The 14,986-nt window shown below is 37.8% G+C and overlaps 1 protein-coding gene across 3 annotated transcripts in view; it reads right to left on the bottom strand.

Moving 5' to 3' along the window:
- Positions 1 to 663: 663 nt before the first annotated feature.
- LOC106164856 (activated CDC42 kinase 1) overlaps positions 664 to 14,986 on the bottom strand; it is a 29,463-nt gene continuing 15,140 nt past the window's right edge. For all 3 annotated transcript variants that reach the window (XM_086995192.1, XM_086995190.1, XM_086995191.1), the window contains exons 12-14: positions 6,325 to 6,421; positions 5,705 to 5,793; positions 664 to 4,626 (exon numbers count right to left, since the gene is read on the bottom strand). In XM_086995192.1, coding sequence (XP_086851318.1) covers positions 2,786 to 4,626; positions 5,705 to 5,793; positions 6,325 to 6,421 — 2,027 coding nt within the window. In that variant the 3' untranslated portion in view covers positions 664 to 2,785. The remainder of the gene's footprint in view (positions 4,627 to 5,704; positions 5,794 to 6,324; positions 6,422 to 14,986) is intronic.

Here is a 14,986-nt window from a genome sequence, read left to right as displayed (position 1 = left end):
TAAAGAGCACGAAAAACAGGCGAAAATCCTTCCTATTTTTCAAAGGTCTGGGATAGGGCATACTTGGTCGCAAATAGCAATTGTTCCAATTTCCGGGAAACATTCAATTTTTTTCTTTGTTTAAAAGCAGTGGTTTAAAAGGGTTCAGTAGGGCCTACGTATTGTCTGCCTTCTTGGGGAATGTGAAATGAGACAGAAAGCTTCCTTATTGTTCATGAATTTGGAGACAGTCCCTGTACGTGCTCTAGCACAACAAATAAGGGGGAGGAACTGCGGGAACAGCTTTGTTTACAGTCCCTCATTTCCACCCGCGCAAGGATATGTCGAGGTTATGAGGTGAGCTTCAAAATTCATTATCCGCCACCAGGCGGCGGAACTGATCATTTCCGTCAGCCTCGGGTTACAAGACGGTCCTAACCAAGTGCAGTTTTGGACGTCTTCCGTTTCCGTCTTGGTTTTAGAGAGATAAAAATTGTGTTGTCCGAGACAAATTTAAAGGAAAATTCACAGCCTTAAGATGTTTCCCACTATAAACCTAGGGCCATTACAATAACTAATTAAAGCTTTACACGGATAAGGGTCTGATTCTTTTTTCTCCAAATTTCAATGAGGATGTCATGTTATGGATAATTTTCATGTAGATTGCATTTCGACACAAGCGTCTCAAAATACATGATTGCATTTATTTAAATATACAAGTACAATTGTGAACAATGACATCTCTAACTTTGGGTTATCACCTATCAATCAAATATAAAGCTTAAACTGTCTTTAAGTAGATGTAGCATGATTCTCAGTAGAATATACAAAATACCATTTATATCTAATGAATTAAAAATATTTACCCTTAAACAGTTTTATTATGAAGAGACTAATAAAATGTGGCACGTTAAACCTATACTTACTACACAAAATGATTATTATATAATTCAGAATAAATTTCTAAAATTTCTAGTCACCCTAAATTCTTTCAAGTTCCAAGTTAAAAAAACATCCTCCAAATGACAAGCCAATCTTCACTGCCATGGCTTAAAATAGATGATCAAAGCCATACATACTTTGCTCTTTAATTTTGTAAAAAAATTCAATTTTATAGCAGCAGTATTTATTCTATTCCTAAAAAATACCAATGTCTTCAAGATATTCCTGAAGGCTTATTTAAAAACTTGGGCACCTTAAAATACACTCCATGCCATTAAGTAGGCATTACACACCAAAACTATCTGACAAAGACTGAAGAACAAAATACATACTTTAATATATAAAAAATAGGACTCATAGTATTCCAGGAAATACACACGAAAGCATTTGTTTACACTTACAGAAACACAAATCTTAACAAAATTAAACTAAGTAAAACAAATCTATGTTCATACATGCAACATACACATATAAATTCATTTCTTTTACATGATATATATTTTCTTACATATACTTGTAAATTGGTAAACTAATTTATCATATCAACAAGTAATAAGAGACAGCAATGGCTGGGAAAGCAATATTTGGTGGTGCAGATTTCTATGATATTGACTGTGGGCATTTCTATACAAATAACTGAGAACATTGAAAATGTGACAAATATAAAGTAGCCACAAAATATAAAATACCATGTAGTGCCTTCAATAACTTGCATTTGTATATAACATCTTTACTGCAAATTCTGTTTTCAAACTGTTGATTTGTAATGTTAGGGCTAATACATGCATAGGCCATAAGTTATATTATGGAACGGGGGGTTGAGTAACAGCTCCCATGCACTTCAGACTTACTAATTCTAAAGAAATCATTTATAGCATGTTTATAAATAAATGAATACACAAAATAGTCATGTTGGTAGAGTGTGTTCTGTGACTTTGGGATGGACCAATATTCGATGTGGAACCTTACAAAACATCCTACAACTTCAAGTACAGAGTGAACAGAAATTTGAAGGAAAACATTCACTGACAGATTTTCAATCACGATTGTGTTTGTTGTGACAACTGGTCGCAATCACAACACTGTATTGTGTTCAGTCTCAACAAACTAGCTGCTAACATGTTCTGAACAAGAATGAGTGGTGAAAAATTTGTGATCTACCACAAAACAACATGATTGGGAAAACATCAAAAACTGACATTTAAAATCACAAGATTTTTACCCTAGGTCATATTTACAAGCATATATCACAGTACAGACTTTTTTAACCAAGTGGAAAACTAATAGCATTAGCCACACAAGTTCACTATTATCAAGTAATGGTATACACTGTGCTGGAACAGCTGGAGGTTCAAACATATTTACTACATTAAAACATAATCACTCAGCAAACACAACCTTCTTCTAAATGTATATAAAACTGACATGCCACTACGAAACATGATCATTACTCGCCTCTAGACAGGAATGGATAATGCTATTTTGGAATTGGTCTGACTACCTTGTTTATTAAGAAATATAACCACAAACACAAATTTCTCACTTTTAGCACATCTCAATATCTGAGCACAGAAAAAATGGAATTGTAAATCATGCAATTTCATCAGTGATAGCAGCAGTAAATGACCTCTCTCGGCTCTACAAAAACAAATAATAATATACAGGCCTGTAGCCAGCAATTTCAAAAGGGGGTTCTTTTTCCTAAAAAAGTGGACCTTTTATAATGAAATCTTTGTATACCTAGATCAAATTTTGCTCAGAGTGGACCTTTTTCTGACAAAAAGGGTGCTTTCGAAACCCCCCTGGTTACGGGCCTGATATATAATAAAATATAATATACACCATTGTGCAGCCACCCTCACTGCTATACAGCTGACCCAGCCTCTCCCGCTTGAAGTTCATCCAACAGGGCCGAGGCCGTCATTTCCAAGTCCCACTTAAAGTGCTTCAAAAGTTGAGTGCAGCGATCCCGCGTTGCAAGTCCCAGACGAAATAGCTGCTCAACTTTTAGGTATTTCACTGCCTCTTCTACATTCCAGTGCATTTTACATAGTGCCGTGTGGCACTCGTCGAAGCTGGCCCCTCGAATTCGCGACTGGACCTCGTAAATCTGATCTTTTCTTGGAACTGAAACTGCTTGAGCCGCACCCATCATGGACGCGGAATCTGAAAATCCTGTCGCCACGGCTACCTCATCACCTGACGACACGGCCTTGAACCCCGTCATCCCCTGCCATGACATGCAGCTGGCGTTGGACTGGATGCCCAATGCCTCGATATTCTGATATGTCGCAGGGGAAGACGACGATGCTGACGTGTAAAACTTAGATTTTCCTACCTGTGCGCCATCTACCGAAAATGGCTTGATTTCAGCAGTTGGCGGTGGCGCCCCCTTGGGAGGAATGAGAAAATAATGAGTGTGCGTTAGCTGCACTCCACTTTGGGAGATGGGTCGGATTTTTGGTCTCTTCGCATTTGCTTTCCGTAGTTCTTCATTATAGTCTTTTGGTGGTAAGGTTGGTGGGACGTCAGAATTATCTGAACTTCTTAGAGATAACTTCTCAAAGTCAAGGTTACTTCCAACATTCCCATAAAGTGGAGTGTTAGAGAGTATATTATGTGTGTTAGAGAGTATTTTTGGTTTTACATCCTGTGGTTGGGATAATGATTCATTGGGGACCTCATCGTATAAACGTGGTCCAAATACATCCGCAGCCCCGCCGCTATTTTTATCCAACCCCCTCCCTCCACTGGAGTCAGGGTCTGACAGGAGGTGAAGATGATCCGACATTTTCATTGGTGGACTTCCATCCAATGAGAATCGAACAGAACTGTCTTTGTGCCAAGAAGAATGCTGTCTGGGCTGAAAACTTGTTTTGGTCGAGGTGTCTGTCTGGCCAAACTTTTCCCACTTGGCCACCTCCGCGGCAAAATTTGAATACTTGTCTTTGGACTCGTCTGGTACTTGGTCGTACAGCCTGCCTGGGGAGGTCGTGTCGCCCTTGTTGTCACTGATGCTGAATCGTGCAGGCATGCTCTGCCTCATGGTGTCCTCCCGCATGAACCCAGCTGCTACCTGCCCCTTTGGTACACCCTGTGTGTATGGCTTAGGTGTGAACCCACCAGCCACTCCAGGCACATTACTGTACATACTGGTTACTGACGGCGGGATCCCAACATCACTGCGGGACCCGGGGCTGTTTGGGGATGGCATGGTACCATAAGCACTGGTAGAACGCACCCTGAAATCCTTGAGTGATCCCCCGCTGTGGGTTCGTGGTCTGTTCTCAGGGAGTGGACCCAAATTTAATGCATACCTCTTTAACTCTGGGTTTACCAAGAATGGATCGCTCGGTTTGTCAAACAGAGGTAGTGGCAAGCTTTGGTATTTTGGAGTATCTGGCAAACCGTCCAATAGGGTAATGGCACTAGCAGATGGCGGCCTTGGAGGAGGTGGTTGTGGTGCTGATGTAGGTGCCGAATCATCACTGAGATCAATAAGCAGTCCTACAGCAGTGTGACTCTTTGGCACAGAGTCTGATTTCTTGGGCTGAGGAACTTTTAGAGGAACCTTGGTACCAGAGCTACTACTGTCACTGTTACTGGGGAGGCTCTTGGTTGATTTTGATGACGGCTTTGTGTCTCCACTTCTCATCTCATTTTCTAGTTTGTTGTAATTAAACTGCCTCCCAGACTTAAAAAGTTCTGGAAAAAAATTGAAAACAAACATGAATGCCATGAGCAATTCACATCCTTGTGCAAGTTACTCACTGAAATACCCCACTCACCACCCTATTGTAGACTGCACATTTAATACCCTTTTTTCAAAAACCGTTTTTCATGTTTTTCATATTTACCTAGGTAAATTTCATTTAAAGGAATTCATGCTCTAAATACACTTTACAGTATGAAATTTGCAATTAATTTAACTATCTGAATACTTCATAAATTGACAATGTTTCATTTAGATAAATCTAAATATGACCGATAAAAATCTGGTTTTACTGCTTGTAATACTGTAGTATTCAGCAAGCCACACTAAAGCAAGCCATGGTGATTTATAAGGCATGGAATTATGTCACATTTTTGTATAAGTTTCCAACATTTCCAGGCCTCATATTAATGCAACATGGTTAATATTTTTTAAAATAACGTCAGTTACTGCTCATTGTTTTTTCAGGCTTTTTTTTGATTTTTGAACCCTTGGGGTTGGTTTCACAGGACAGCTGTAAACACACAACTGGTCTAAACCTTTTGACCAAAATTTGGTCTTCTTCTTCACAGCAAAGTTTCATCTGAAACATTAACCATGTCTATTCTAGTTTTAATGCCAATGAACAATATCTGAATAATAATGTGTCAGAGTGGAAAAACATTCAGGTCCAAAGCTTCAGAACAGCTTTTGGACTACACCTCTTCTGTGAAACAGATCCCTGAACCTAAAGTAACAGTTGTCTAAAACAAATCTGGTACTATTCCAGCTTACTTAAACTATCTGTCAATAAAAACTATTTCTTTAGAGCACATTCAGCACAGCAAACTAACAGATCCGAGGATCAAATATAGCAGACCCACTTAAATGTTTGTTGTTGCTTCGCAGGGAAACTATTCAGTGTTTAATCGGGAATTAAGTGGCAAGCTTTTAAGAGGGTGGCCATATTTGATCCACAGATCTGTTAGTCCACTGTTCTGAATGCGTTCTAACAGTAGGCTTGAACAAATCTGGTACTGTCCTCTGTTCCAGCTTACTAAAACTATTTGCAATTTAAAATAATTTCCTTACTTTTATTCCTGTCTGGCAGCTGAAGAGGCTGCACTGGCTCCGTCTCTCCCATTATATCCGGCGGCTCCATGGGGTTCCTTAAGTACACACTGAACGGAGATGGAAAAAACTGATCTCAGTGTAAAATACATTAAGCCACATAAATATGCAGTTAATGTTTTTGTGAAAGTGAAATGTATTTGAAGTTAATGTTTTTGTGAAAGTCAAATGTATTTCAAGCAAGACTGTGAAAGTTTTTATCGAGTAATTTGTGGGTAATTCAAGCACTCAAAAGAAAGTAAAATACAATATAATATGCTACATTACTGGAAATTCTGAGTGTCAACCTGTAACATACTTGAACTTATCATTTGTAAATAACGTAAAATGTAATGTGTGTGTGTGTGTGTTTGTGTGTAAAAGAAAGAGAGAGAGAGATAGAGAGGTAGGGGGAATCTAGAAGAAGTATGGAATAATGAAAGTATTTCAATAGGTGAAGGACAAAGATAAAAAGTGAAAGGGAAGATAATTAAATAAGGAACAAAGCAAAAAACAAACAAATATAAGCATATATAAAGTTAAAGGTTAACAGAAACAAAACAAGAAAAGAGAACAAGACTCCAATTATCCAAGTTACTCACTCATCTATGACCCCAGGGTCGCCCCAGGATTTCCCCCCAGCATCTGCGTGTCCCGTGTGAATAAAACTGTGCTTCAGGGGCTGACTGATATCCTGCCCTGGAAAGACATGCGTCAAACAATTAATTTTACTGGAAAGAACCAGGATGTTTGGTACTGAAATGAAATATCCTGAGCAAGTTATTTCAACAGCTAGTCATCAGGAAAGTCTTGTCCTGCCTGTTACATGTAATGGGGGGAGGGGGCAAGGGAAAGAGAGAATGAGAGAGGGCAAACTGTTCAATCATCTTTGCTGTAGTCCTCTTGTTCCAAACAATCCATTTATGATCTGAAAATTTTCCTAACTGCGTAAAACATAACGGTTACTTGTAATTCAAAACTATCATCAGATCTCTTCCATTCCTACACTAAAATAAAGTGAACTGAATCAAAAAATTCTCTCAAATGGGAGACTGCAAATATTTAAACACAAAACACCCATCTTATACCCAAAATAACTCTCCCCTTTAATCCTACAATGAAGAATATGTTACATTATTAAGTCCTGATATTTGAGCTCTATTTCTCTTAATAAAATACAAAAATCATTCCATCACATCCAGAAGGTTTCTAAAATAATGTACTAAAAACAACAGTACCTATGACCAGATATCCTGAAATTCCAGGTAACATTCTATTCATTGGCTGCTAATATAACTAAACTCTCCTGCAGATGTTGATGTAGGACCTCAAAATATTACCAAGTTTTGTGAATACTCCATATAATATACCACAGGGGCACCTGTTCCATTGCCAGGAATTTTTACGCTCTCGGTAACTTCCTGTTTCCAGGACAATCAGACCAATCTCTGGCTGTGAGGAATCTTTCAGGAGTGGTCATAAACAACCACTGCTAGGTTTTATCTCCGTTGACGTACTAGTACATCTTCCGGGAGGGCGTAATAACTGTTTACATTTACATGTGGAGGAAAATAACTGGTTTATATCCAGAAACTGCTGTTTCTCACAACCTTCATTTTCATCATCAAATGAGTTCAGTTTTCTGGGAATCTCCGCTAATTGCCATTTCTAACGTATTAGTTATCCAAACAAGAAAATAATGGCAATAATAACCTCCCCAGACAGCCTCAGTAATCTGGCCCACGTCTGGCCCAGATCTGGCAACGTCTGGCAATATCTGGGCCAGATTTTGCCAGACACTTGCCAGATCTGGGCCAAGTCTGGCAAAGTCTGGCATTTATGCCACATTTTGCCAGACACTTGCCAGATCTGGGCCAAGTCTGGCAAAGTCTGGCATTTATGCCACATTTTGCCAGATGCTGCCCAGACTTGGGCCAGATATGGTACTTTCATTTTCAATTTTTATTTTCTATTTATTAATTTTTTATTGACCAGTGAGCTGAATGCATTGAACTGACGTCATTTGATAAATTTTGATTTAATTTATCTCTGTCTCTTTTCTTCAAAGTCCCCTCATAAGTGTGCTATTTGTTTAATTTGACTTGACATTTGAATGAATTCACTGTTCTAAAACTTTTTTGAACTACTCGTTCCGCTGTTGTAAGATTCCGCTTTTTATGCTAAGCCGGTCAAGGACCCGGATGTAGCGTTTCTTAGAGTTGTGGATATGAAAAAAGTACAAGCGTATCAAACTGATACAATTCGTTGAGTGATTTGATTGATGATGCGATTTATTTCGAAGGCATCAACACTGGCGACGAGGATTAACACTAGTGCAAAACTGTGAGCCAATTTTCTTTGAAAAAATGGAGGACAAATGTGAAATTACGGAATTCGAACCGTACAGAAGTCCGGAGACATTAGGGTCACGCTCGACGCGATGGCTAGACAGTTTTAACCTCTTCGCTGACGGAAAAGATTGATCTTTTCAAAACCAACGGACGGCATGAATAATGAACAAAGATAGAAAATTAAAAATACATGACAAAGGAGACGCGCGCTTATGTTGTATTCAGCAGGGACAGGTGTACAAGATATTTTCAGGACTCTCCCAAACACAGGTTAGAAACATGAATATACATAAGACGGTTAACGCTTTGAATGAAATTGGAACACCAGAAACTGAGTATGATGAAACCGAAGTCATTTGACAAACCAAGCCAGTCTAAACATTACGAGTTTAGACATGAAAAACGAAGTAGAAACTCCCTGACTGAGAAAACATGGAACGTTGGATCACTTTGCAAAAGTCTGCAAAACTGAAACTATTATTCATGTAAATGACAGCTTTGAACATGATAATCCAGGAGTGCATATACATTTGGTGTGGGAACCAATGCAATATACACAGAAGACATGGAGGAAATAGAGGAGGTGTTAATCTCAGTGTATTACCAGATTCAGGTGCATATTGTAATATCATTGATGAAAATACATGGAGAATTCTGAAATCCAAGAAAAATAAATGTGGCTCTTGCGGAGGACCAGAAAACAAACAGTATTATTCATACACGTCTGAGAAACCTTTAAAAGTGAAGGGAACATTTGAATGTGACGTAAAGGCAAGCAAAGGAAGAGACCAGTAGTAGTGAAAGGACATGGGATTTGATATGAGTTGATTAGTTTTGAGATTTCAGTGTGGTTTAAGGAATAAAAGTTGGAGTTCATATGCTATTCTGCAAATGTTTGAAAAGACATTTTAAAGACTGAACTGTCAATTAACATGTTTTGAAAGGACCGTTTCTCTCCAAGAAAGGAAGGGATGTTGTGTTTTGACTTGACATTTGAATGAACTGTTGTTAACTTGGTAGAGTTACTTGTTCCATTGTTGATTCCTTTAATAATTATAAGCTTGTCAAGGAAAAAATATTTCCCCCTCAAACTCCTCCCCCCCCATGTATATGCATAATTAATTAATATTTTTGTAATTTGTGTTAATTCAGACTGATGAGCAGCTTTGTGTTGAAAAAAAAATTGCTGTTATAACTGTTTTCTTTACATGTATGTAAGTGACATTTCCTCCTGTTAAGTGTCTGTATATTTGCCTTTTTGCAGTGTAGTTTTTTTTTTTTTTTTTTTTCAAACATACATTGTTTTGTACAAAAAGACAAGGAGTGGCCCTTAATTTGTTACATGTTAGTTGCCAGCAAGGTTATATAATGTGTAATAATTTTGTTTAGGGTTTTAGCACAGAATAAATACTTGAATTTTGAATCTTGTATGTCTTTTTTTTATAGTAATCTTAATTGAATAATTAAAAATAATTTAAAAAAAAGAAAAAAAAAACAATCTGGGCCATATGTGGTCCATGTCCGGCCCTAATCTGGCCCACTTCTGGTCCACAGCCGGCATGCCATACCTTTGCCAGATATTGCCAGATCTGGGCCGACATCTGGCCACATGAGCAAATGTGGACTGGGCCAGATGTGGCAATGTCTGGGCCAGATCTGGCCCAAACATTGCCACATCTGGCCCAGATCTGGCAAGCCATACGTGGGCCATACATTTTGCCAGACATTGCCAGACGTTGCCAGATCTGGGCCAGACGTGGGCCAGATTACTGAGGCTGTCTGGGTCATTACTAAATGGGTTGTAGTTTTCTGGGAATCTCTGCTATATCTCCATTTCTAACATACTAGTTATCGAAACAAGAAAGTATTGGCAATAATGACCTCATTATGGAACCAGAATCAGCAATTAGATCACAAATTAGCTGAAGCCAGAGACTTTGTTAATAAAATGTACACCTGGGGGAGTATTACTGTACTGTCAGTTATGTATTGTTAGCAGATTAGTGCTGCTTGCCTTCACTTGATAGATAAGTCTCTCACTTTATACATATAAACTCTGGGGAACACCTCCTATCAACCAGCTAGGTAAGACATTCAGTATAACCACAGACTCTGCATGAGGAAATGTGGTCTGAACTCACACTCAAGACAATTTACACTGGGTAAAGAACACTACAAATGTTTGATATTTTTGTTGCTAATATTTGATATGCTTAAAAGAATTCAAAGAAAAAAAGTACTTTATCTTCAAGTCTCTTGCTTAGTTGTTTCCTTACATAAACAAGTGCATGATAAAAAACACCCTCTAATGCTACCTTCAATATTATGTCCAGGAAACTGTCTGGCCACAAGTGATATTTCATGTCACATTGGGATTCCTCTTTATATGTCCCATCACAGAAAACACACACACACACACACACACACACACACACACACACACACACACACACCACATTTACAATACAACACCAAGAAAGAAGCTATCTGTACTCAAAAACATGCCCCACAAACTCCCAGTCCTCCTTACCTTTTCTGGTCAGTAACAACCTACATCTGCTGTAGAATACAACATCAATGTACTGGTCTCACCACAACTCACTCCTCACTGTTCAACCACTTCCTCTCCACAAGGACCAGACACACCAAACATGGCCTTATATTTTATATTTAAGGCCCCATTCAGAATAGGGGGTCTAACTAGTCCGAGGGTTAAATATTGCTGACCTTCTTGAATACTCTCCCATGGGATATCTATTCAGCGTCCATTAGCAGATAAGATGACAACATTGTAGTGGGTCACCATATTTGACCCTCGGACTAGTTAGTCCCCTATTCTGAATGGGGCCTAACACATAGAAAACAGTGCTGCCGCAAAACTATACAAAACTTTCAGGGCTGTTGCCTCAAGTCCTTCCACTACTGGCCAAACATTTCAACTCAGTTTTTTTCTATAATGTAACCACAACAGTAATGGCTTGACCATAACACAATAGCCCTCGCCTCTTCCCATTTTCTTCATCCCCGACTAAGTTACACTAAACTTCACTACATCACTGGGTTTCAAACAATTTCAAACAAAATCCAATTATTCCGACTTCCTCCCAGCCTTTGTTCCGTTGCCTTAAGCCTACGAGCACATCTAAAGACATCTCCTTCTTCAGCGCGCCTCACCCACGCCTAACCCAATAACCCATTATGTGGAACTAAGTGACACACAATAACTTCTTAATGAACTTAGTAACTGAAACCTGGTACTGTATCAGATGAATTTCCCATGTCTTTGCTCACTAAATAGTCCTCACTTACAGTAATTCTTTAGTGATATTGGCTTCCTCCTCTGGACATAAATAAATGAATATATACATGTAAATAGTAATCAGTCCACTAAATCATAATTGTTTTCTAAGTTAACATATTTAAATATATAAATAAATAGTTAAAAATACATATAAAAAATAAATAACATAACAACATAACATAAAGCGTTTCAAAGTAACATTGATAAATAACAAATAATGCAATAAAAATAAATTTTAAGTGTCTTTAGAGATTAACAGTAACTCACTTCTCTCTATTCTATTCATGATGGCTCCTTCAACTGCTGTGAAACCTTCCACTATAGTGTGATTATGGGTACTAACATATATACACACACACAGGCCTTATATATATATATATACTCAAAAACACAGATGTGGGCTTTTCTGATCTCACTATCCGGAAGTTCAGGCCAAGGAGTTAAATCTATTGTTCAACAATGCAAGTGAACAGTCAAGGAATTTAAGTGTTCATGGAATAAAACCACACACACTCGACAGGCTAAAAATACCTAAAAACATATTTTGTTGTAAAAAAATAAATGATTCAAAAGGTAAAAAGTTGTACAAAGTTTTTCTGTCACAATTGAATTATTCAAGGAACAAAACTACATTTTAGTACATCTAATAAAATTATGAGGCAGAGAAACAAGTGAGTACAGACCTTGGCCTTGGAAGTCTGTCAACCCACTCTTTATTATGTCTCACATCAAAGTGTTAACCTTATAATAATATGAGTCAAGCAAAAACACAATAAATTAAATACAGTAATATGGTTAAACAATCTGGCATAGAACGTTTGCTTTCAAATATTACACCAAAACAAACACTGTTACACCCTACTAAAATAAAGTATTTTGCCATTTGCCTTCCTATAGAGTTATCTCCAACCTCAAACTTGTGCATTTGACAAAACCACTAACCACACTCAGTAAAGTTATATTTGGCAAGAAAGAAAAGTGTTTCAATATTTTGGATCTTTGATAAGAACATCTTGCTTAAAGGGATAACAGCTGTTTGATTTGGCCAAAAATGGTTTTCTTGGGTAAATGGCATTTTTTCCCGTACTTTCCAATGGTTAATGAATCAATTTTCACATTCAGAACTGTTCCATGTTTTTTTTTCACTAAATTGTTTGGCTTTTTTAATAATAATCTCTAAAGATTTTATTACAGAAGTATAGTCATCTATGAAGGTCCACAGATTCCAGAATAATTGCCATGATAACTGCTGTTTTGGTGGTGAAAAAGAATTTTTATATTTCTATCAGTTGTTTACGATGTATTTATTGTGAAATACAACTGAATCTCATACCAGCAATTGTTATCCCTTTAACCTAATTTAAACCACAATGTTACCTTGTCTATCACACAGTCTCATCTCACCAGCATTCCTCCTACTGCCACTGAGGCATCTGCAGCACTGGATAACATGTCTGGGACCAAAGCCACAGCCTCTATCTAAATACATCTTAAATACTGAGAAGTGTGTGCTTGTGTGTGTGTGTGTGTGTGTGTGTGTGAGAGAGAGAGAGAGAGAGAGAGAGAGAGAGAGATGGAATTGGGGAAAAAAGCAAAAACAAAGAAAACAAATCAAAAGAGAGGAAAAGATATTACTGATGACTTCTAAGTTATCTACAAACAATTGTTTAGCAGTGCCCTACACAAGGACATATCCATATCTCACCCATCTAGTCTCATACCAATTTTACAAAACAAGTTACAAACACATTACCTTCTCTATCTGAGGGTAACTTACAGTAACCTGTCTTATCACTTGTCATCTCAGTCATAAAATACCCCAGCCCAGCAGGTGTCTCCTTCCCTGCCTCAGTCCAGACTATTCCTATATATATATATATATATATATATATATATATATATATATATATATATATATATATATATATTATTTACTTGATCTTTTCAATGGGCAAAATTATCAAACTTTCAAATAATTAACCCAAAGCATATTTTTCTATAGCATTTGTGGTGCTTTTACTGCATAGAATAGAACTATAGAGTATGCCTGCTTTTTAATTTTGTTGCTATCAGTCAATAGGAATGTTCTTATTTTAAGAAATAATGACTAAATAAATATCGTATATCTGTAAGACTCCGTTCTCATACCAAGATTGATCTAGCAGGATCGACCCATCTCCGAGGGGTTTCTCGCTAAATTACATTCAGCCTAAGCGGCTCTGATGTCTGGCTAGCCTACTGAAGCTGTTAGGAGGTAATTTACTATCGCTTAGCAGCTTCAGTTGACATACCAAACATTTTAGTCGTTTATTCTGAATGCAATTAAGCAAGAATCCTCTCGGAGATTGGTCGATCCTGCTAGGTCAATCTAGGTATGGGAATTGGGTCTAAGATTCACAATTTTCCCCCAATGAAAAGATCGAGTTATTACCACACCAGCAGGCACATGCCAGTCCAGTCTTCACCAGAAGCTCTATATACTCACCACAGAAACCACAGCCCCAGTGCTATGTGGCCGGGCACATAAGGGAGTGGCTTTGTTTTCTTCCACATCAGCAGAGATGTGGAGCTCGGGTCATTATACAGGAAGGGATGGGACGAGAGAATACTAAGAAAGGTTCTTCGCTTTACCTTTCCCATGAATTTTTCCTTCTTATAAACAACCATTTTATACAAAACACAGCAACTTCCTAAAGTCTCTTTCATAAGTAAAATAGATGAAATAAGCCAAAAAGAAGAAAAGTCTCATGCAGCTGAAATATTTATAAAAACACACAATACCAATCTCCCCTTAATGGTAGGTTAGCTTGTTATATACAATGTGTCATAACCAGCATTATGGTGCTTAACTAATCCATTACTTAATACATTTGATGGATGACCTCATATCTATTGCATGAAATTATCAGGAGAACCACTAAAGCATATTACTGAAGTGTTATCAGACATGATTGATGGTTGAAGCCTTAGACTGCCAGCAGCTTGGTGCCTTTGTTCCAACGGCTGTTTTTTTTTTTTTTTCAGTTAAGTCTGTTAGCCAGTTAGTTATTCAGTTCGTCTTATACTTTATGAGGAAAGTGTAGGCATATTCTTTTTGCTTTTAACCACTTTCATTTGACCAACAAAGCCTATATGCCAACAATGAAAATCATCCGACATAACCTAAAATAAGGTTGTCGGCAATAACTGACTTCATATGCAGGGATGGATCCAGAGATACTTTCTGACAGACTTCCAAATTATGTTTGTTGATCCATTCTTTATTTTTGACCATCTTCCGACAGAAAAAGATTAGATGCACGTCAATGTAAACTTGAAAATCCGACCGTCTCTTGAAAAAAGACCTAGAAAACGGCCTCAATCCACGAGACGAGAAAATGTAAGAATACCACACAAAACATTGCCAATACGTACTGATAAGCAACAGACTATAAAATATATGTGGATACATTCTATCAGCTGTCATTCAGTGCCACACCACACTTGCTTATCTGCACCCTTCCAAATCCCACAAAATCTCATTTGCTTTTCTGCTAATTCAACCTCATATGAGTTCCATTCTATTTTGTAGGTGGATCTCCCCTCTCTGACAGGCATTTATATGGAAAGGGT

The sequence above is a fragment of the Lingula anatina genome, chromosome 9 (assembly GCF_051362555.1).
Source record: "Lingula anatina isolate TDL-2025a chromosome 9, LinAna3.0, whole genome shotgun sequence".
NCBI classification, from domain to species: Eukaryota; Metazoa; Brachiopoda; class Lingulata; order Lingulida; family Lingulidae; genus Lingula; species Lingula anatina.
The sequence above is the reverse complement of the archived record's forward strand: the minus strand, read 5'-3'. Positions and strand labels throughout refer to the sequence as shown.